The sequence below is a fragment of the Muscardinus avellanarius genome (assembly GCF_963383645.1).
Source record: "Muscardinus avellanarius genome assembly, chromosome: 7".
Taxonomy (NCBI): Eukaryota; Metazoa; Chordata; class Mammalia; order Rodentia; family Gliridae; genus Muscardinus; species Muscardinus avellanarius.
Genome location: NC_137793.1, coordinates 51391909 through 51417266, shown reverse-complemented (window position 1 = coordinate 51417266; position 25358 = coordinate 51391909). Strand labels below are relative to the sequence as shown.

The window sequence follows — 25358 nt, the reverse complement described above, 5'->3', positions numbered from 1 at the left end:
GCTGGGCGTGGTGGCGCACGCTTGTAATTCAGGAGGCTGAGACCTGGAGGATCGCAGTTTCTGGACAGCCTCAGCTACTTAGTGAGGTCCTCTGCAACTCAGTGAGACCTGGTTTCAAAATAAATAATAAAAAATAGGTCAAGGGCAGGTAGAATTCCCCTGGGTTCCATCCCCAGACTTGCAAATAAATAAATAAATAAATAAATAAATAAATAAATAAATAAAATAAGGGTAGGGTGGGGATGTTCTAAGAAAAAAATACGTAATTGATAGTTATGGCACTGATTTTACTGGGTGATAGTAGAAATCAAGGTTTCACATTTAAAAAAATAAAATCTATGAACTTAGAAAATGTAAAAAAAAATGTATAAACTTAGTTTTAGGTTTACATGGTATAGTTGGAGGACAATTTTTGGCAACCACACATTGATCTGCTGGAGTAAAGTGCACTTCCTGAAATCACTAAAAATGTATAATAGTTTAATGGGATTAAGTTACCATCCTTGTTAAGTTATTTGATCCTGGAAATAATGCAGAAAATCAGAGTACTTATCTTCTCTTAAACTTTGCCACCATGACATTTTCAGGTTTTATTTGTTTCCATGAGCTTTTAATTTGTTCTTTTGTGGTACCTAAAAGTACAGGCTGTAATGTATCTAAGGTGAATTGTTTAGTAGAATTTATGATACATTACTAAGGATTATGAGATGCCACAAAATTAAAGAGAGACTTGGGAAGGGAATCAACTGTATTTTAAAAATTCATTTTGTTCCATTATTGTTTTATAAAGTTTAGACATTGTTTTCAGAAATTGTGTTTACAAAAGGTCTAGGGAACATAATCATATTGGTGGCCATGAATTCTTCATGATAGGCAAGCAGATGAAAAAGATTAAGATAAGAGTCATTTCAATGGATTTGGTGATGCTAAAACAGCTTGGGATCAGGTAAAATGCACAGGACACCATTCCCTGGTCTACTCTTGCCTACCCAAATGGCCTGGTAGAGTCAAACTCATTAACATTAAAAATAGAAAAATATTCATTTATTAATAGCATAGAGCAAAGAAAAGAGAGAACACACTTGCTATTTAATGACCTTACTCCTCTCTTCCCAGACTGTAAGAGAGATAATTGAATGACACAACCTTCTTTCTCAAGAGAGTATGATTGATCATAATTAGTTAAAGACACTCATAGACTCTGATTTGCAGCTATGGATTCAATTTGAATTGTTTTGCTTGGATTGTTTTGATGGAAGAAGTCAGTGGAGTCAAATTGGGTCCAAATATATCACCTAAAGAGGCAAAATAAGCACTAAATAAATCTCATTCTCTAGTTGGAGCTCAAGCTTCTTAAAAAATTCATGTTCCCAGACACTGCCCCCTTATTTTAATGTTAAGGGTATCACTTAAGGCTAGATCAGCATCTATGAAGGGCTCATTGAGCTTAATCCCTTCCTTAGATATAAGAGGATGTTGGTCTAACTTCTTTTTTCTCACTTATTTTATCTTATTTTATAGAAGTAAAAGTATTCCATTGATCAAGACTACCTAACTCATGTAAAGTTATTTATTTAGCAACAATGTCTCACTGAATTGCAAAGAGCTTCGCTAAATAGCTTAGGCTGGCCTCAAACCATGATCCTCCTGTCTCAGCCTCCAAAATTTTGGGATTACAAACATGTACCATCATGCCCAGCTTGCATAATAGAATTTTAAGAAGTTTTCCCAAATGCAGACTCTTTCCTTTCCTCTGCTAACTCAAGGTGAGATATGACAAACAGAAATTTAAAACCCTATCATTTACCAATAAAGGAGATAGAAATATTGTCACTGTTTTAAAGGGAAAAATGGAATACAATTCTCATTTCTACACAAATGTAAATCTAATCATGCTTGCAAATTTTCTGCAATTTTCTGTTTACTTGAAATACTGAGAAGCAGTTTTGCAAATAACATAATTGTATGGATTTTGCTAAAGAGCTTTTGTACCCAAAACAACACCACAGGGAAAGTACCTTGAAAATCTCCCTCTGGAAATGAGAAGAAACATAATTTCTTTTGAGAACAAGAAGAAGTAGGAGGAGGAGGAGGGGGAGGAGATTAGATGTTAATATCTAGTCCATCAAATTTAATTAAAATTGGAGTGAGAATAGGAAAATTGAAGAAATACTTGGACAAAAAAAAAACCTATTTCCACAGTCAGTATAAATAAAATAGTTTATCACAAACATCTGAAAAGATCTTGCTTAAGTGTCAGGTTTCTTTTTTCTTTTTCTTTTTTTTTTTTTTTTACTGGGGTTCCTGGAAGCCCTTCTACCTCTGGGATACACTCCCAGACCTATTTTTATACTTTTTTTTATTTGGAAACAGGGCTGTCTCCGCCTCCCAAGCGTGGGGATTACAAGCATGAGCCACTACACTCAGCTAAGTGTCAGGTTTCAAAGCTATAAAAGAAAATCATACTTTATTATACATATAATACACATTGTGTTGCAAAGATTTTACAAAACATTCATAAAACAAGGCTTTTTTATTTTGTGTCTTTTTGGTATATTTGTAATAATTGAATCTGGAATAACAGTAAATTAGATAATATATGAAAATTTATGGAAAACAAATTAAAGTCTAAATAATTTAAAAAGTAAGGCATAAGTTGTGCATGGTGGCACATGCCTGTAATTCCAATTATTTGGAGAGTGAGACAAGAGGATCACAGGTTTGAAGATAGATATAGCAATATAGCAAGACTCACGGCAACCTAAAAAGACCCTGTGTCAAAATAAAAAAATAATAAAATAAAATAGGATTAGGGGTGTAGTTTTGAAGGTAGAATGTTTGTGTGTTCAATCCCCAATAGCACACACATACACACACACACACACACACATACACCCATACACATGTAAGGTCAAATATGAAATTTGGCTTTATGAACTAAATTGTAATATAAATCAGTTCTTATAATCTGAGTTGTAATATAATATAGAAAATACACATAAAAAAGCTTCTATTCTACAGCAAACTTAAAATTTCATACAAGTCAAAGAAGTTAAGTATATAAACATATATGTATGATACTGCTGATTATAATTTTGAATAGAATGTTTGCATAGGAGCAAGAGAACAGACACTGTGAAAGAAGAAGATTGAATTCACTCTTGTTTATGTCTGCCTGATTTAGAGTGTGCAACTGTGGGAGTAGTAGAGATGGGAGTAGTCTCAGGAATGACTGACCATCCACAAAAGCTTAGGTTGCAAAATACAGTGGGTCTTGGAAGATGAAGTTAGCATTTGCATTTTTCATAGGAATTTCCTCCCTCTGTATGAAGAAGAATGTTCATACTCCATAGGGTATAAAGAGGATAGTTTTTCTATACAGAAACTGATTGTCTGGTAGCAAGGTAGCATTTGCCAAACCATGGACACCTGAGGGGCAGGAAAGTGCCTCTGATGCTCCCTCATGTTGGTGGAGTCTGGATTTTGATTTTTTCAGATGAACCATGTCTTGAAAGAACATAAAGTAGTCCATGGCTCAAATACAATAGAAATTTTGGACATTTCAAAATTTATAAAATCTTTCTATGCGGGGTATGTGTGTGTGTGTGTGTGTGTGTGTGTGTGTGTGTGTGTGAATGTGTGTTACTAGGGATTAAATTTAGGAACATCTTGCTACTTAGCTACACCCCCAGCTCCTATGTTATTATCATTATCATTATTATTCATTTATTTTGAAAGGCTTGCACCACCTTATCCAGCTCTTTCTATGTCTTAACAGAGGAATTTGGAAATAAAAAATTACAGCAAACTAGCTAGCAGAAGTATTGTCTAATAACATATATCTTTACTCTTAAAAACTTACTGATTGTCCTCTTGTGGTTGTTTGGTCTTAGACTAAAGCCTTCACATATTTTCTCTCTTCCATTCTACATTGCCAGATTCTTATTCTTGTTTTCTTTCTAATATATTTTTACCCTCCAATTTAAAGAATGTAAACACATCATAGAGGGCATGTTTGTGACTGAAGAAGATAGTTTCTTAAAACATCTTCATGCCCTACTCTTCTAAAATTTAAGGACTGAGATGTAATATAGTTCCTTTAAAGAAGCAAATAGAGCAAACAATAAGAAAAAATGATAACCATGGTTAAAAAAAAATAGCATCCCAGCAGGGGGCACATACCTGAAACACTATTTCTTGGGAGGTTGAGACAGAAGGATCAAAGCCAGACTCAGCAACTTAGCGAGGCCCTTAGTAGCTTAGTGAGACTGTTTCAAAATTTAAAAAATAAAATTGGTCTGGAGTTGTAGCTCAGATGTACAGTGCTCTGAATTCAATGTCCACTCCCATACACAAAACAAAAATAGCATTTCATAAGTACTCATTCATACTTCTGCAGCTTCCTAAATGTCCCAGCAGTTTTTTGGAAATTCTTAGAAGATGCCTTACTCATACAAACAATATAGTTCTTTCAGTTTTCATTGATTATCACATTCACTCCTAATTACCAAGGTAAATGAATCAAGTCTTGCTGCTGCCACAAGTCTTCAGATTTTAACTACCCCTCACTACAGGAATGGTTATCTAGATGATTAAAGGAAGAGGTCTGATTGAATTCTAGTGAGTTGGATCCTAAGACCATGATTCTGATATTTAGAGGTGATGAGAATGAATACTCAAGATTCTATGTAAAATCATTTGAATAGGAATGTCATCTTAAAAATTCACAGGTAGCCATACTAAAGAGGTATTTTACCTGTCAGGGCATATAAACACTGGGACATTTGCTCAACTATCTTGAGACACTTCTTATGTTAAATTAGTTAAAGCCTTTGCTACACATCCTCATCTTGTCTGTGCGCTGCCTCTTTTAGAACGTTAATTATACTTGAAATTATTTGTTTAATTTTTGCTTCCCACACTAAATTGTAAGCTCAGTACCAGCTGGCACCATGCCTTTCTTGGTGAAATCACACCTTGAACTTCTAAGATAATGCCTGATGAACAGTAGGAACTCTATCAGTATTTATCTTACTAAGGGACTGTATACTCTTTGCTGTTTGTGGCAGTTTATAACTTCTTTTACATCTATATAAGGGAATGCTATGTGCAAGAATATATAATAGCTCAAAACTCAGAGTTTTAACAATAACTTAGGAACAAATTTAAGCAGCTAAGAAAAAAATTCAGTAAAGATTTTGATTTTTGTAAACAAGTGAAATGTGAGAGAAGTTGATAATATGTATTTAAAATAGCCCCATGCAAAACAGAAAAAAAAAATATTTGTTTGTAGATATGACGTGTTTTTGTTTTGTTTTGTACTCTCATGCAGAAGCACAAGAGATGAAAGTTGGAAAAGATAAGAATACAAGTGAATTGAAAAAAAAAAAAAGAGCAGAGCACTGATAATGTGAGAAACAGTAATGAGATGGCAAACAGATGGAGTATGGGGTGGGAAACGGAGCTAACTGGTCTCAAACAAAAAATCAACTGCATAGTCTTCAGAAGAGCTTTATAAGCCTGTTGGGATCGTGAAGGGCAGGGCAGCCAAACTGTACAAAATGGGTAATGCTAACACTAGACAGCACTGCAGAAACCATTAGCTCCTCTACCCACCAGCTCACACCACTCATGCCTCTTACTTGAGCATTAGGATGTAAAGGAAGAAATCTCAGGTTTAAAGTATTTTCTTTTATTTTTCTTGTTCTTTATTTTGAAGCTGGCTCTCACTAAGTTGTGAAGTGCCTCACTAAGTAGCTGAGGATGGCTATGTACCTGCAATCCTCCTGTCTTGCCTCCCAAGCACTGGGATTACAAAGTCACCACACTTGGTATTTTTTATCTTTTTTTAAAAAAGAGAATTAGTCTAGAACCAGTTAGTGTTTATTCTATTAAGAAAAAGTCTCTCATGCAGAACTGTTTTGATTCATGGTTTCAGAAAATCAAACATCTTATTATTATATTTGTTTATTTATTTATCTGTGGAATTTCAATTCGCCATTAATTTTTAATATTAAGAGATAGTTCCAGGCACACTGTTAAAATGATTGTTTAAATCTAGGTTGTGTGAAGGACCAATTGACTCCATCTTATATAGATTCCATTTTGTTCCAAGTCAGTGCTGTTACTCTGGAATGTATGCATATGCAGAACCCTGTTTAACCTTTGTACTGTTTTCCTAAAATTGTAACCATTTAACCTATGCCTTGCTGGAATGTAACTACCCTTAAATGTAATCACCACTCTTCCCCTTCTGTTTGTTCTCAGATTAACCAAAGGTAAAGTGCTCAGTACAAAGTTCAACCCCTCCCCTGGGGAAACCTAAAGAAGAAAAACTGGTATCCAGTAAGAGGGGGCTAGCCAACCAAAAACTGATACCTGTCTCAGTTAAGGGGGCTTAGGCAATAAGGAAAAGGTCAAATATAATTAAGGGGTTTATGGTTTTCCTCCATAAAAAGGGGTCTGGCTGACTGGAGGGGTGTGCAGCTCTAACAGTTAGCTCGGGAGTATGTAGCCCCAGCTAGCTGGTAATTTTCTTTTGTGCTAAATTCTTTCAAAATTTTCAATAAATTTTTAGTAATCTGGTGGTGTATGGCTCTCTTCATCCTCGCATAGTCCTAGCCCAAAAGTGTTCTGCCAAAATAAAAATCGCTTCTGTAATTATTTAAGATTTTAACTTAGAAAATAAATAAGAGAAAATTCTGTTTTTGTTCTCCTCCTGTCTAACTAGACCTTCAGGTACAGTTTTTTTTTTTTTTTTTTTTTTTAGCTAGATACATGGAAACTGATTTAAAAACTTACTGTTAAAAAATACTTTTTAAAGAAATGCCAGGTGATTTTCTAGTTGAGAACCATGGGAACATTCGACATACTTTCTTTTAAACAGCAAAGCAAATTTTTGTTCAAAATCAACAAATATTACAATCACAGGAAGCAAGCTATTATGAGTTTTCAAGATAATATTCACTAAAGGACCAAAGAGGAAATTTTTTTGTGTGTGTTAATACTGCCCTCTCATGGAATAATAGACAACAGAAAGAGCATGGTTTTGTAGAGTGTATCCTTAATTTACTACATAATAGAATCTTTGTACAAAAGCAGATTTATGTACATTTTTGCTTTGGATGTCCCTGAAGCATAAAGAACTACTGATTATGCTTGTTTACAATGCATTCCAATAAAATTTCCCATCTGAAAAAAATGCATTGTGGAAGAACTATGGGCAAGTGGCTGTACATCATAGCCACAGTAAAGATTATAACCCTAAAATATGTACATTGTGCCATAAAAATACTTCTACAATATAACTTCATTGATTTGTTCTTCATCCTGTTCATGGCAAGCAAAAGAAATGGGGAGGAGAATCACTCTTTCAATGGTTTTCAGTTATTTACAGCCTTTGGTTTCTGTGTATGTATATACTGTTTATGAGAAAGGATTATAAAATCATTTACTGTACATTAAGTTAGAAGGTGAATTTTGTGAATAGTTATTCAGCAAAAAAGACCACTATATGCAACACTACAAATAATTGAGTTAGTAAATTATAAAAATACTTTATTTTACTCCTAAAGAGAAAAAGGCTCATAGGAGTAACTCTAGTTTAAGGAGAAACCATAGATAAACAAATAAGATGAACTTATTTAGGGTGTTAGGATTAGGAAAGATGGAAATTTCCTAATGTATGTGATGTACATTCACAAACATCAAAGTCAGTCACTAAGCCAAACATGAGAAGGAGGGAGAGGGGAGGGAATTGGATAAGGGCTAAATGAGTGCTGTGTGCATGTATGCCTCTACTATCTTGTACCTCATTAAGATGTATGACTACAATGCACAAATAAAAATACAACAGGGCATAGTGGTGCACACTTGTAATCTCAGCACTTGGGAGGCTGAGACCAAAGGATTGCAGTTCATGGAATGCCTCAGCTACTTAGTGAGGCCCTTCTCAACTCAGTGAGACCCTGTTTCAAAAAATAGAAAGACTAAAAAATAGAGCTGGGGGTGTGTCTCATAAGTAAAATGCCCCTGGGTTCCATCCCCAGTACTGCAAAATAATAATAATAATAATAATAATAATAATAATAATAATAATAATAAAAGAGTCCAAAACAAGAGTTATCCAAAAACTGCCTTTTAACATTAAGATTTTAAACTTCCTTTGGAGGGATGAATAAAGAAGGAAATTCACTGGAAGGTATTGAGCATCTCAAACTTTAGAAAGTCAGGAAATTCTGCAATTTAGGACTCTCTTTTCTAAACTTCAGAAGTTACCATTGATAGGTGCAAAAGGATTCCTAATATATACTTAATACATTAATTTGTACCCTTGAAAGGGCAGAAGAAATTGTGTATGCAAACTCATTCTATCTTTACCCCCTTCCTGAAACCTTAAGAGCAGCAACCTCAATACCCTCATTACAAAGAACCAATGGTTCCAAAGCTCATTTACATATCCAAATTTTACACTTCATGATCATTAAAGAAAGTCATCGTTTTCATAAAATAAGTTGTGAATGCCTTATTTCAGATAAAATGTTATTTTTTATTATCGGTGTATTGTAGTCATACATCGTAATGAGATAGAAGATGATATACCTAGGCATAAATGCACACATTTAGTCATTCCCCCATTCCCACCCCTCCCTCCTTTTCATGTTTGAATTAGTGATTGACTTTGATATACTTGTAAACATACATCATGCTCTTTAGGGAATTTCTCTCTTCACCCTGCCATTACCTTCAGTTAGGTCACCTTATTTGCTCACCTATGGTTTATTTTTCTTTGTCTAGAGTTCCTCCTATGACTTTTTTTCTCCCTACTTTCCACTAATTAGGAATAGTATCAGTTATTTACTTTTTTTGACTGACAAATCTCATTTGGCATAACGTTGTCCAGTTCCATCCATTTCCCTGCAAATGACATAATTTTGTTCTTCTTTATGGCTGAGTAAAATTCCATTGTGTACATATCCCATAGTTTTAAAACCTATTCAACTAGTAATAGACATCTTCATTGGTTCCATAGTTTAGCAATTGTAAATTGTGAAGCTATAAACATAGATATGAATGCATTATTTTAGTAGTTTGGTTTCCATTCTGGGTGGCTACCCAGAAGTGATTCATTCCTATTCTTCTGAGGATCCTCTATACAGTTTTCCAAAGTCGTTGCACTAATTTGAAATCAAGAGTTTTCACTTCTCCACACTCTCACCAGCATTTGCTGTTGTTTGTGTTTTTTAATGATTGTCATTCTAATTGGAGTTAGGTGAAATCTCAGGGTAGTTTTGATTTGCATCTCTCTGATTGATAATGATTTGAACATCTTTTCATAATGTATTGGCCATTTAAATTTATTTTCTTGTAAGTGTATATTTAGTTCACATGCCCATTTTTTGATTAAGCTATTTATTTTCTTAGTGATGAGTTCTCTGTATGTTTTAGATTTTAGTCTTCTATTGGAGGAGTAGCTGGCAAAATTTTTCTCACTTTCTTTTGGATATCTGTTGAGATTCTTGATAGTTTCCTTTGCTGCACAGAAGCTCTTTAATTTAATGGAATCCCAGGTATTGATTCTCCTTTTAATTTCTCGTGCCTTTGGGGTCTTGTTCAGAAAGATTTAACCTGCGCCTATGTGTTACAGTGTTGGACCTGTGCCCTCTTCAGGGAGCCTCATGGTCTCTGGTCTAAATTACAAATCTTTGATCCATCTTGAATAGATTGTGAAGGGTGAGACATTGGAATTTATGTCCATATTTATGCATATGGTTAACCAGTTTTCCCAACACCATTTGTATCTTTTTTCCAGTGTATGTTTTTGGCCCCTTTGTCAAAAATCAATTGGATGTAAATATGTGGATTTGTTTCTGAGTATTCTAGTCTGCTCCATTTGTCTATGTATCTGTTTTTGTGCCAGTACCATGCTGTTTTTATTACTATGGCTTTGTAGTATAGTTTGAAGTCAAGTATTATGAAGCCTCCTGCATAGTTCTTGTTGCTGAGACCTATGTGACAATTATATATATATGTATTTTGCAGTACTGGAGATTGAACCTAGGGCCATTCTACAACCAAGCTACACCCCCAGTACTATTTTTTATTCTTTATTTTTGAAACAGGTTTTACTAAGTTGTGGAGGACCTCATTAAGTAGCTGAGGCTGGCCATGAACCTGAAATCCTCCTGTCTCAGCCTCCTAAATTCTGGGATTATAAACATGCACCACTGTGACTGGCTTATTCTTTATTTTTTGTTTTGTTTTGTTTTTTGTTTTTGTTACCTCATACTTTTCAATATTGTTACTGTTCAAGATCTTTTACTACTATCTACAGGCTTACATTCATAACTCTGAAGCTCTCTTGTGAACATAAAAGAAAGATTGTTTGATTGTAAGATATAATTATCTTGATCCTTTGCAAAATTGTTTACAGTTGTTTAATCTATTATCAGTTTACTTTATATGAGAATATTGTCATGTCCAAATAAATAGTAAAGACTATGTAGAATATATTGTTTTCTTTTGTGTTTAATAGCCAATGATGAAAAATAGATATTTGCAAATTTAATGTTGTGCCTAAATTTGTTTGGTCCAAGGTACCTAAAATACTGTTGTGTGTAATGATTATTGCAGAAAACAAACCATAAATTTTAGTAAAGATTATTTATTGAGAATATCAAAATGGTTTTTTTTTTCAGAAATTATAAAGTGTTTCCAAAATGGTCTTTTATTAGATCTTGATTTATTATTTTGGCAACACCATACCCAGTTTAAGATATACAGTTTTTAAATTGTGTTGTTGTTATATACTTCAGGGAAAAACCTCCTTTTACCATTTTATACTTATAGGAATAAAAAAGTGAATCAAATGATATTTCACAGTTTGTATTTGAAATGTTTTAGTTATAGCATTATGCTAACTACCCATAAAAGAATTTTCAGTTACTAGAGAAACATATACAAAATTTTTAAAAAGCAACAACAAAATGAGTAAAAGAAAAAAAGTTTTTTTTTCCTCTCTTATAGAATATCACTTTTTTTTTTTTTTTTTTTTTTTGTGGTACTGGGGCTAGAACCCAGGGCTACACCCCAACCCTTTTTTGTGTTCCTGGAAACTCTTCTACCTCCGGGCTACACTCTCAGACCTATTATGTGCTTTTTATTTGGAAACAGGGTCTTTTAAGCCAGTGAGGCTGGCTTCGAACCTGCGCGATCCTCCTGTCTTGGCCTCCCAAGAGTGGGGGTTACAAGCGTGTCCGCGCCGGCTATCCCCAGCCCTATATTTTATTTATTTATTTTTTTGGTGGTACTGGAAAACCTACCTCTGGGCTACACTCCCAGACCTATTTTTATATCTTTATTTGGAAACAGGGTCTCTCTTAAACCAGCGAAGGTGGCTGCGAAACTGCACAATCTTCCTACCTCTACCTCCCAAGTGGGGAGATTACAAGAGTGCGCTATGCCCACACCCGGCCTTATTCTTTATTTTTGAAACAGGGTCTCAGTAAGTTGTGGAGGACCTCACTAAGTAGCTGAGGCTGTCCATAAACCGCTATCCTCTGGTCTCAGCCTCCGAAATACTGGGATTACAAGTATTTGCCACCATGCCCAACTAGAATATCATTTTAAGAAATTAAATTTTTTTTCAAGGTTAAAATTCTGTACCGTCATTACTTGACATCATTACATAATACTTCAAAAAGTATCATAAAATTTCAAGCATCACTCCTGCCTTGAAAAGGTGTATTTTTCTGGGTAGTATTTTTCTGGTTCACTCCAGTGGAATGGCCTTTGATTGATCACACACATTAATGTTCATAGGAACACTGACAGTTTCCTCTGGGGTACCAGTCAGAAGTGAGAGCAATGGAACTCAGCGTATGGCAGTGGCAAATGTGTTGTTGATTAGAAGAGCTAGATTCAGTCTATAAACTGTGTCTCTAACACTATTTCACCTGAATCACTAAGCTCTTAATTGTATTTTACAGGATATGAATGATTATCCACCTGTATTTAGTAAACGAATCTACAAAGGAATGGTGGCTCCTGATGCAGTCAAGGGTACACCCATCACAACAGTTTATGCAGAAGATGCAGACCCTACAGTAAGTAGAAGACATTGATTAATCCTATGAGCTGTAGTGAGGAAAATCTTGAGCACTTGTTTGTGATGCAATTCCCAAGACAGCAAAGATGGTCTGTAAGAGTTCCATTCTTACCCAGTTATATACTCTTGTTTATTGCAGCCATAGATACAAGCTGTATTTCAAGTGGTTATTATTGAACTTAGGCAATAAAGAATATGCCTTTTTGTTATAATTCAAAATATATAATATGTCAATTTGTATAACACTAATAGTATATATGGAAAAAATTATCTCTTTGAGATCAATGCCATTTTAACCACTTGTTTAGAACAGTGTAAGCTTATATTTATATATTTTCACTTAATTTTTACATGAATAAAGTTTGTTAGCAAACTGTAAATCAAAACAAATAGTGAATGTGTTTATAATGGCAAGCAAAGCTCTCATTATTGCTTTTGAGCACATGTAATTATTTTCTCATGGAGCACTTTGCCTTTTTAGATATCCTAAGTTTCTGTTCAAGATATATGTGTTTAAGCAAAATATTATTATAACATAAATGATGTGAATTGTCCTTAATGACATTTTCTTATTGCACTTAAAATAACAAATGTGTAATAATACCTGTATAAAATATTTTTCTATAAACACGTAGGTTGCTTTGTAAATATGTGTATGTGTGTGAGTGTGTGTGTGTGTGTGTGTGTGTGTGTGTGTGTGTGTGTTTGCTTGCATGTGGTATTTAAGGATTGAACCCAGTGATATTCTACCTATGAGCTATGCCCCAAGCCCTATTTCATATTGCTTATTTACTGGAAATACACACACACACACACACACACACACACACACACACACACTTTTTGGGGAGCTAAATGAGGATATAAATTTTTACTTTGAGTGAACCCATACTATATAAGTCAATGACTAATGGAGTCTAGGAAAACATAGCTAAAATTAAGTGAGGCATTTAAAAAATTTTTAAATCTTGAATCATTTAACTGACTTAAAATTTCATTTCTATTGCTATAATAAATGGCATTTCTTTAATGCCTTTTATTGAATAAAAGGTGAATTGGAGTCATACCATTTTTCAACTTTAATTGTGACAAACTGTATAAAGTCTATTGTAAATATAAAGTCATGAAAAATAATAATGTGAACATAAAAGCAATGACCTTCAACTTGGAAATTTATTTCATTGAACATGCTAAAATGTCTTTGAAACTGATTTGTCACTTCTTAAAAAACAGGATGGAACATTTTAGCCTTGAAAATAACAATAGAGATGATGAATATAAATTCAGTGCTTAATCTACTTTTTAAGTGAACTCTCAAAGGTACAAATTACAGCAAAATTAGTAATATGCATTCAGTTCTACTTGACACATGATTTAAACACCTACAACATATAGGTCACAGTGTCAACCAGTTTTTATTCTCAATAAATAGTCAAACTTAAAGGAAAGAACTACAAATAGAAGTTATCATACATGGTACAAAATAATACAAAAAGAATACAGTAGTTTTCTCATTTTTAAGAAATATTTATAAATACAGAATTTAAGATCATGTTCAATGTAATGATATTAATGAAGAGTGACTAAAAGTAGTGCTACAGTTTACCTATTTGGGACAGAACTCAATGCCTTATCACAGATGGCAGATCTTTACTTTCCATTTGGTACCTGTAACTTTGGTTCCTGAGTTGAAATTCTGATCACATCCACCAGTGTGAAAGAAGTTGTCTTAGTTTATGTTCTTTTCTATAAAAGGAAATTACTTATCTAGAGAGAACTCCCTGCTTTTACTACTTTGAAGCTCTTTCACAAACATTCACTAGAAATAAATTTCACATTTGTTTGAAAGAAATTTTTAGTTTTGCTTTCCAAGTTCTGTAATGATTTTTAACATTTAATATTTAATGAAGACTCTTAAGTAAATGAAAACTAGTTACAAGTCATTCTATCAGAACACAGTGTATGTGTTTAAGTTAATGAGTATTTTTTTTCAAGATTGAATATTAATTCTTGAAACATTAACAATGATTCAATAAAACTATTACTCAAAATTGAGGTTTTAAATCATTTCTATAAATTGGGTCACTTGGACTATGATAGTCAGGAAAATGTCATTGTAGCAATCGGTATCTACATAGAGAGAGACTGCTGAATTTGTTTGTAGTGTTACATCAATTCATTGGTGGGATTGTTTGGGTGTTTTTATTATTTTCTTTTGTGTGTGTATACCTGCTTGCTTTTTGGCTTTTTTTTGGGGGGGGGGAGTAGTTTGTGGGTGTTTTGTTTTGTTTTCATGATTTTTGTTTTGCTTTCTTTGTTTTTGTTGTTTTTTAACCCACATACCAAATCCTCTCCCAAGGTTCTTCCCTTGTAAAAATCTACTCTCTCCTCTCTCTGCTCTCTTTCTCTTCTTTTTATTGCTTCCTAGACCTGTATTGACTCCAATTCATATCACTACCCCAGAATTCTACTACATTGGTACTATTTCTAATCTCTAGTATAAGCTACTTTAACAAACTCATATACTCATACTATTTGCCCCTATCTGACCTTACCCTATTCTTCCATTTGTTCCCTCTCTTTTCTCCTTACTCAACCTTGACTGTTGATAACAACTTGCCCTTGAATATACCAGCTGACACCTAGAGACTGAAAGAAATCTACCAAAAGCAAAAGGAACAAACTTCTGAAATCATGGGAAAGAGAAACAACAACAAAGCAATGAGCTCTCACAAAATCACAATAACAGAACCTGATAACACAGAAATGCAGAGATTTCCTGAAGATCAAATCAGGAATGTAACTGTAGAATTAATTCAGGATTTTAGAAAAGAATTTAGAGAGAATCTGAAAGAAATAAAAGATGCAATCATTGAAGTAAAGGCATCAATTCAAATTATAAATAATCAGTTATACCACATGGAGAATAGAATCTCGCTCCTAGAAGATGATCATTTCAAAATGAACACATAGTTTATAAGATGGAAAAAATAATTCTGCAACAGGAATTGAACATTGAAGAAATATGGGCCCATTTTAAGAGAGCTAACCTCAGAATTCAGCTTAGAGGAGAGAAAAGAAGGTGAAACCAAAGGGATCAACAAAATCTTCAAAGAAGTAATAGTAGAAAATTTTGCAAACACTGAGCATGAGGTTGATACACAGGTTCAGGAAACGTAGAGAACTCCCTTTAGACAAGATCCGAGAAAAGGTTCCCCATGTCACATAATAGTAAAAATGACCACTTTAGGAGCCAAGGAGAGAATCTTAAAGGCAACAAAATCCAAAAGCCAAGTGACATTAGGAGGCAAACCAATTAGAATCACTCCAGAATTTCAAAACCAAGTAATGAAATCCAGAAGGGTCTGGAGTAACACCTTTCAAACTCTGAAAGAAAACAACTTCCCGCCAAAAATTTCCTACTCAGAAAAGCTATCTTTCAAATTAGACCGGGAAATAAGAAGCTTTTATGACAAACAGAAGCTTAAGGAATTTATGTCTTCAAAACCAGCATTAGAGAAAATACTCAAAGAGATTAACTCCAAAGAAGAAATAAGTAATACATGGCAGAACCAGAGAAATAAGAACTTCCGTCCAGCAGACAACTAAGCAAAAAGAACAAACAGTATTTCAAACAGAAATAAAATCTTAACATGTTAGGAATTAAAAATCATCTCTCATTAATCCCAATGAATGTAAATGGTCTCAATTCCCCAATAAAAAGACATAAAGTGGAAAAAGGAATTAAAAAACAGAACCCATCTATGTGCTGCTTGCAAGAAACAAACCTTACAAGTAAATATAAAAAGAAACTTAAGGTAAAGGGATGGATCAAGGTAATTCATGCTAATGAACTCGAAGGAAAGCAGGAATAGCAACTATGATATCAGACAAGTTAGACCTCAAGCCCAGGCTTATTATAAGAGACAAAGAAAGTCATTTTATACTGGTAAAAGGAACAATCCAACAAGAGAAAATAACAATAATCAACATTTATGCCCCAAATATAGGTATAGCTACTTTTATAAAACAAACACTCTGTGAAATTAAACCACATTAAATCCCAATAAAATAACACTGGGAGACTTCAACACCCCTCTCACACCATTAGACAGATAATCTAGACAAAAGATCAGTAAAATGCCTCAGAATTAAGAACACCATTAATCAAACAGACCTGTTGGACACATATAAAATATTTCACCAAACTACAGCAGAGTACAGATTTTTCTCAGCTGCTCACAGAAGCTTCTCCAAAATTGATCACATACTGGGACAAAAAATGAACACTAGCAAATTCATAAAATGCAACATACTTCCCTGTGTCTTATCAGATCATGATGAAATGAAGTTAGAAATAAACTATAAAAAGACACAAAGAAACCACATGAACATTTGGAGGTTGAAAAACACACTTTTAAATGAAGAATGGGTCACAGAAGACATAAGAGGGGAAATCAAGAAATTTCTAGAAACAAACAAAAATAAAGACACAACATATAAAAACCTCTGGTACACTTTGAAGGCAGTATTAAGAGAAAAATTCATAACACTGAGCGCTCACATAAGAAAAACAGAAAATCTTCAAATAAATAACCTAATAACACACCTCAAAGCCCTTAAAAAACAGAAACAATCTAATCCCAAAGCCAGTAGAAGACAGAGAATTATTAAAATCAGAGCAGACATTAACAAAGTAGAAAAAAATTACTACAGAAAATCAACAAAACCAAAAGCTGGTTTCTTGAAAAAAATTAACAAGATCGACAAACCGCTAGCCAACCTAACTTAAAAAAAAGAGAGAATCAACCCAGATAATATAGATAAGAGATGAAAAAGGAGATATTACTATAGACAGTGTAGAAATCCAAAGGATTATCAGAAACTACTTTGAAAAGCTATACTCCAACACAATGGAAAATTAGGAGGAAATTGACAACTTTCCAGATAAATACAACCTTTGTAAACTGAGGCAAGAAGATATAGAACACTGAAACCAACCAATAACAATCAAAGAGATTGAAACAGCAATAAAGAGCCTACCATCAAAGAAAATCCCAGGGTAGATGGTTTCCCAAGTGAATTCTATAAAACCTTTATAGAAGAGCTAATACCAATACTCCTTCATCTATTTTGTGAAATAGAAAAAACACAGAATTCTCCCAAATACATTCTATGAAGCCAACATCACATTAATACCAAAACCAAATGAAGACAGTTCAAGGAAGGAGAATTACAGGCCTATATCTTTGATGAATTTGGATGCAAAACTGCTAAACAAAATACTAGCAACACGCATTCAAAACACATAAAGAAAATCATAAATCACAACCAGGTAGGGTTCATCCAGGTAGGATGCAAGGCTGGTTCAACATATGAAAATCAATCCATGTAATTCATCATATAAACAGAACCAAAGACAAAAATCACATGATCAATTCAATAGATGGTAAAAAAGCATTTGATAAAATCCAACATCCCTTTATGATAAAAGCACTGCAGAGAATCGGAATAGAAGGAACATATATCAATATCATAAAGGCAATCAATAATAAGCCCACAAAGAACATCATACTAAATGGGGAAAAACTTCAAGAATTTCCCCTAAAAACAGGAACAAGACAAGGATGTCCATTATCACCATTTCTCTTTAATATAGTACTTTAGACTCTAGCCAGAGCAATAATGCAAGAGAAGGAAATCAAAGGAGACAAATAGGGAAAGAAGAGCTCAAACTTTCACTGTTTGCTGATGACATGATACTATATTTAGAAAACCCAATAAACTCAACCAAAAGGCTTATAGAACTGATCAACAAATTTAGCAAAGTGTCTGGATACAAAATCAATCTTAAAAAAATCAGAAGCTTTTCTGTACACCAACCATAAACCCACTGAAAAAGAAATTCAGAGAACATTAATACTCCAGATTACCCACAAAAAAAATAAAATACTTAGGAATAAACTTAACCAAGGAGGTAAAAGATCTCTACAAGGAAAGTATAAAACATTGAAAAAAGAAATCAAAGAAGATCTTAGAAGATGGAAGGATTTTCCATGTTCATGAATTGGCAGAATAAATATCACTTAAATGGCCATACTTCCAAAAGTGTTCTACAGATTGAACACAATGACCATTAAACTAACAAGATCATTCCTCACAGACACAGAAAAATCAGTCCTTAAATTTATTTGGAATAACAAAAGGCCCAGAATAGCCAAAGTAGTTCTGAGCAACCATGCAGGAGAAATCACAATACCTGAATTTAAACTATACTACAAAGCCATTGTAATAAAAACAGCATGTTACTGGCACAAAAACAGATAGATAGACCAATGGAGCAGAATAGAAGACCCAGAAACAAGTCCACACACTTTCAGCCAAGTGATTTTTGACAAAGGGGCCAAAAAAATACACTGGAAAAAAGATAGCCTGTTCAACAAATGGTGTTGGCAAAACTGGTTAACCATATGCAGAAAATTGTAAATAAATCCCACTTTCTCACCCTGCAGAACAGTCAATTCAAGATGCATCAAAGACTTGGAAATTATACCAGAGAGCTTAAGGCTCCTCGAAGAGGGCATAGGTCCAACTCTTCAACACATAGGCACAGATAAAAACTTTCTCAACAAGACCCCAAAGGCACAACAAACCAAAAGGCAAATAAATGCATGGGATTGCATAAAATTGAAGAGCTTCTGTTCAGCAAACTGTCAAGAACTTCAAACGAGAGCCAACAGAATGAGAGAAGATTTTTGCCACCTACCCCTCGGATAGAGGACTAATATCAAGAATATATAGAGAACTCAAGAAATTCAACACTAAAAGAAACAAATCATCCAATCAAAAATGGGCAAGTGAACTAAATAGACACTTCACAAAAGAAGAAATTCAAATGGCCAATAAATGCATAAAAAATGCTCCACATCATTGGCAGTCAGAGAGATGCAAATCAAAACTACCCTGAGATTTCACCTAACTACAACTAGAATGGCAATCATTTAAAACACAAACAACAACAAATGCTGGCAAGGATGTGGAGAAGTGGGAACTCTAAAACATTGTTGGTGGGATTGCAAATTAGTGCAACCACTTTGGGAAACAGTATGGGGAATCCTCAGAAGATTGGGAACAAATCTACCATTTGATCCAGCAATATCACTTCTGGGTATCTACCCAAAAGATAGGAAACCAAACTACCAAATTAATGCATATGTATCTATGTTCATAGCTGTACAATTCACCATAAGCAAACTGTGGAACCAGCCAAGATGTCCATCAACAGATGAATGGATTACAAAATTGTGGTATATGTACCCAATGGAATTTTACTCATTCATAAAAAAATACATTTGTGGTATTTTCAGTTAAATGGATGGATCGTGAGGACATTATGCTAAGTGAGATTAGTCAATCACAAAAAGTAAGGAATTGGATGCTTTCCTAATATGTGAAAGCTAGGGTGAATGGAGTCATAGGAAGAACTCCAGGTGAAAAAGTAGATCCTATAGAGGAGCAAATAAGGCATCCTAACTGTAGGGATTGGAGGTGGGGAGAGGGAAATGCTTTAAAGCCCAGGATGTACTTATTTATATCGAAGTCAACCACAAAACCAAGCATGGGAGGGAGGGTTGGGGAGGGAGTGAGGAGGAGACGGGGTTTGTGCTGGCTTGGTGATGTGTGCATTTATATCTACAAAAGTTTTTTACCCCCATTATGATGTATAAATACAATGCGCCAATAAAAATATTAAATCTAAAAAAATGAACACATAAACTAATGGTTGTATTTACATTTTTCAGTAAGTATTCCTTAGAAATTAGATTGCATATGATTTTAGAAGAATTTCTTAATATCACCATTCCCTTAGTTCAGCCACTTGAAGGCTGAGAATTAAATGTCTTAATGAATGTTTATGCTTAGAACAACTTCTGGTCTCTCATATATTAGGTGCTACTACTATTCAGAAATAACAAATATTTTTGTGTGTTATTGAAGATGGAACCCAGAGGTATTCAACCTCTGAGATATACCCCCAGCCCTATTTTTTATTCTTTATTTTGAAACAGAATCTCACTGAGTTGCAAAGGGCCTCACTAAGTAGCTGAAGCTATCCATGAACCACGATCCACCTGTCTCAGTCTTCCAAATGCTATAATGTCAAGCAACTTTTATTTCTAGAGGTTGACCACATCTTTTTCAAGGCATCCTATTTCTTGTGGATGAAGTAAGAACAAGTATTTAAAACTAGATTAATAGCCAGGAGTGTGGTGCATGCTTGTAATCCCAGTACATGAGAGGCTGAGACAGGAGGATTGTGGGCTTGTGACCAGCCACAGCTACTTAGTGAGGCACTCTGTAATTTAGTGAGACCCTGTTTCAAAATAAAAAATAAAAAATAGGACTAGGGGTATAACTCAGAGGTAGAATGACCCTTGGTGCAATCCCCAGTATTGTAAAAAATAAGAAATAACTAGATAATGCCTGGCGTGGGGGCACACACTTGTAATCCCAGCATTTGGGAGGCTGAGACAGGAGGATTGCGGGTCACAGCTAGCCTTATCTACTTACTAGGTCCTTTGCAACTCAGATTGTGTTTTAAAACATAGAATAAAAAATAAGGCTGGGGGTGTAGCTCAGAGGTAGAATGTCCCTAGATTCTATCTTTAGTAATGCAAAAAACAAAGAAACATAAATAGGTAAATAAATAAATAAAAATAAAACTATATAACAACAATAGCAAAACCCTTTAAAAGTATCAGATGAGACTATAAAGTGGATATAGTCTGAAAATAAAGCAAGCATTATTTTGAATATAAATTAAGAATTATTAAACACATACTATGCAAAACTAAAGATCTCTAGAAAAGAAATCTTCCAGGAATTAGTTTCCCCAACTGAAATAAAGACATCAGGACTTCTTTTCTCTGCCTTGCCTTGTGACAGGGTTGGTATCATGTAGTTCACAGGATATATGAGTAGTGAATGACTCATAACTTAGAGTATTGTAAAGTGCTAACCTTTTTCTCCTACTCATCAGAAATTTCTTACTTCAAACTTTCACAAAACAAAACTGCAAGTATAATTTCCACTTGTATGTATTTATTCTTTCCAAAACTGTAGCTCAGACACCTAGGAGTTCCATGTGTGGGCAGGGTTAAAATCTTGACAGAATACTGTCATTGGTGAAACTTGGAACAATTGGGATAAATAAATGGAGTTTGCGCCTTTACTCATTTCCAAGAAGTGAAGTATAGTGAACAAAGGATTAACTTCTCATTACTAGATAGTTATTTTCATTTAATGCAGTTTAGAAATATATAAGATTCTTGTTTACAATGGGCATGTTTAATATTAGCAATGTGTTTAATAGTAGCAATTTTTACAAAGTTTCTTATTTGCATACACTTATATAATATACTGAGAATTAGATAGACATTTCAAACTTTTACTTTTAGGCTTTTATATCAATTAATGAAATAAATGCTTTAAAAATATATGAGTTTTCAGTAGTAATTGTCTTTAAAATCATTCCCCAGTTCTAGTCACTCACTATGCTTGTTAAAGAAATTATACTTATAAAGAGACAATAAATGCAAGTGTGAACTATATTCTTTTCTTCTATTGAGATTTCAAGACTTCAAGGTTCATACAAACTACCTAAAGAAATATCTGCAGTGTATTTTTTATTTTCAGAGATGCTGATCTCTAGAAAATGAAAAAATAGCCAGTATTTTGTTTCTATGATGCATATTTTATTTTTTGTTAAAATGTCATGATATCATCAACAAATAAAGCTAATTATGGTCATCTTCTCAAAATTCTTAACCCTCCAAATAATTATCCCACTAGAATTTATTGGCACAGAGCCAAACAGTTGTAGGAGCGTAGTTGAGCACACTTGTAATCCCAGCATTTGGGAGGTTGACAGGAGGATTGCAAGTTTGAGAACAGCTTCAGCTACTTAGCTACTTAGGCCCTTTGCAACTCAGTGAGACACTGTTTCAAAATAAATAAAAAATAGGGCTGGGAGTGTAGCTCAGAGATAGAATGTCCCTTGGTTCCATCCCTAGTACTGAAAAAAAAAGAAAAAGAGTTACAAGAAAAGTAATCATCATCTGTATCCATAACTTCCTGCTTGCTTTCTTGTCCAGATTGTCCTTTGGTATCTCTCCTGATCTATTTTTCATCACTCTCCATATACCAGTTTGTGTTGTTATGCTGTATGATTCAGGTCATTTCTAGCAATATAGCATAAACTCTGATTCTAAAGATCAGCAGCTACTAACTATGATTGTTGACGCTGGAGCATGAAGAGGGAATGAACACAGCTCAGTAGTTATTTTCCTTCACATCAAAGCTAAATAGGGAAATAATCAAGACTTAGACTCACTGTGAATGTCAGCTTTAAAAAAAAAAAGTAGATACAGTCATGGCCTGAGTCCTTTGGTCCCAAATAATTAGGAAGAAAGTATACCAGAAAACAGCTGGAGCTTCATCTTTAAAATGACAATCTATGATTAGATTTGAGAGTGAAAATGGGTACAAAAGGGAATGTTTTTATGAGAAAGTATAAACAAAATTAATGTCTACAAAAGGCTTCTTCATGCATTTTAGGAATCTGTCCTTTGTTTCTTTCCTGTAGCATGTTATTATATATTACCTAGCATCATAATATATGTTATATTCCTCAAAACATAGATCTCTACGAACAATTACATTGTCAATATTGCTCAGATATAAATGCTGTTTTTCTCATTTAGAAACTTACATGCTTACCAGGGCTAAAGGTGTATTTTTCTTTTATTATACATGGAAATATTTATAAAGTTTGTCTTAACTTCTGTTAAGTGTCACCCCACATCCTATGACGTGTTAATAATTATACCTTTTTTCTCTTATGGGAATAAATCTCATTGGAATAAAGTTCCTGTGAAATGGGGATGTCCCCTCTTATAGTAGGATTTTTGTCCAGTGGATTTCAATGAAGTTCAAGAAATTTCAGAGGGTATAGAAATAGCAAACATTATTATTATTATTTTTAATGGGAAGCCTAATTATGATGTTTTATTTAACACTTTTACAGTCTTTACTATCAGGCATTGTTCTAAGTCCTTTGTACATTTTAGCTCCTTTAATCCTTATTTTTTTTCTTTTAACAATTTTTTTACTGAATATAAATAGTATACATTTAAACTATATTTGGTGCCCTCTCCCTCCCACCCCCGTTTCCCCCCCCCCACCAATGGTTGTCCAGGTTAACCATGTCTTATTCATAATTGTACACATAGCAAACATTATTTTAAGTCAAGGAAAGATAGAAAATACAAACAACTTTACACACACACACACACACACACACACACACACACACACACACATTTTGGGGGAGGGTTTCCCAAAAGAAGCTTTTGGGAAGTCGGCTTCTAAGCCTTAGTGAGGTTCCCATATGTTCTTTTATAACTGATCAGAATAGAGTCTTGGGAAACCATTGTGTTTTGATTGATTTCATTCATTAATTTGAATTTCTATCTTGTATGTTGGTGGCTCTGATCTCCTGGTGTCCACCCATCTCTTATCTTCCTGTTTGTCTCCCCCAACTCAAAGAAAGTGATACATATGGCCTTTTAAATTCTTTCTCTTCCTGGGTACTCTGCCCTGTCTCACCAATACAAAGCAGAATTCCAAGAAATTACAGTAAAATATAATGTTTTATTTAGGGCTTACCCATAGGTATTCGTTAAAACCTTCTGAAAAGATATCTTAATACCATGTTGTAATCTGTATTCTTGGCCTTAGAACTCTCTTAGCTAAACCATTACTAAGTCATCTTTTTATCATTATCCACTTTATATTATTTTTGTTGAACAACGGATGCTTTTAGGCAATAGACTTACACACATGAGCTGAGCATAATCTAGACACAGCCTAATACTTAATGAATGAATATATTTATTAGAAAACATTGATTATGGGCTGAACAGATATAAGGATAAGACAGGATGGAGATAAGGATTAAGCCATGATACTTTATACAAAAGATGTCCTAAAGCAATTCAACGAATGAATAAATTAATGTGTTCTGATGTATTTAAAGTCTATTTTGAACATGTACTCTACCTTTAAAAAAAGCAGGAGTTCATTTAATTGAGGATGTAAGAAATTGACAGAGGAAATGCATCAAAAAATTAGAGAAGCTGGGCATGGTAGTGCATACATGTAATCCCAGTGGAAGGCTTATGCAGGAGGAGCACAGACTCATGGCCAGCTTCAGTAATTTATCAAGACTCTTCACAACATAGTGAGACTCTTTCAAAAAAATAAAAATATAGGGCTAGGGTTATAGCTCCGAGGTAGAATTCCTCTTGGTTCAGTTCCCAGTACCAGTAATTGAAAGACCCCCGCAGAGGGGAGACCCTCAATCAAGCCTTGGGATACGCGAGTCCAAGTATACACGAGAAACGTATGTCCTTGATGCAATGAGCAAAAGGTTTTATTAAGGAGCCAGTGCACTGGGGCCGACTCGTATAGGAGTTCGGCCCCGAGCAACTGAAACTGAGGGTATTTATAGGGAAAAGACCACTAGTTAGGGGGGGGTTGGGCCCGATTACATGCGTTTACAGAACATTACAGAATCATTTGAAAAGTACATTCTGTAGTCAGGTGTTAGATAAGATACCAGATGTAGTCAGCAAGCTCCCAGCACAGGACGCGCTGACACGGTCAGAATAGATAAGATGCTAGATGGGTTCCTGGAACAGGGATGTACTTATTGCATATTACTCATTCTTCAGCCTATACTGCAGTAAAAAATATTTTTCTTTTAACTATTAGCTGGCTGCTAGGGGCTTATAATTTTTCTTTTAAAATGGAGCCTTTCATAATAAAAGTACAGAGTTAAGAACATTCATCAACCTGGGCAAAGTTTTACACACCTATAATCCCAATACTTCCAAGGCTGAAGCCAGAGAATCATATGTTTGAGGACAGCTTCAGAAGGTTGTAAGACTCTAACCAAACTAGCAAGACCATATTTCAAAATAAAAATAAATATGGGTAGGGGTGAAGCTCGAAGATAAAATGCCACTGAGTTCAATTCCCAGAAACACACACACACACACACACACACACACACACACACACACACCACAAGTCATATCTTCATGAATTTATACAATATGATTCTAAATATGTCTGATTTAATCATGTTAGCTGTTTAATTTTTTTCTTTTTTAAATTTTTATTGGTGCAT

At 34.3% G+C, this 25358-nt stretch overlaps 1 protein-coding gene across 6 annotated transcripts in view; it reads left to right on the top strand.

The window, feature by feature from the left end:
• PCDH15 (protocadherin related 15) overlaps nt 1–25358 on the top strand; it is a gene marked incomplete at both ends in the record, with an annotated part of 813688 nt that overhangs the window by 553279 nt on the left and 235051 nt on the right. For all 6 annotated transcript variants that reach the window (XM_080699048.1, XM_080699046.1, XM_080699047.1 and 3 more), the window contains one exon: nt 11988–12104. In XM_080699048.1, coding sequence (XP_080555174.1) covers nt 11988–12104 — 117 coding nt within the window. The remainder of the gene's footprint in view (nt 1–11987; nt 12105–25358) is intronic.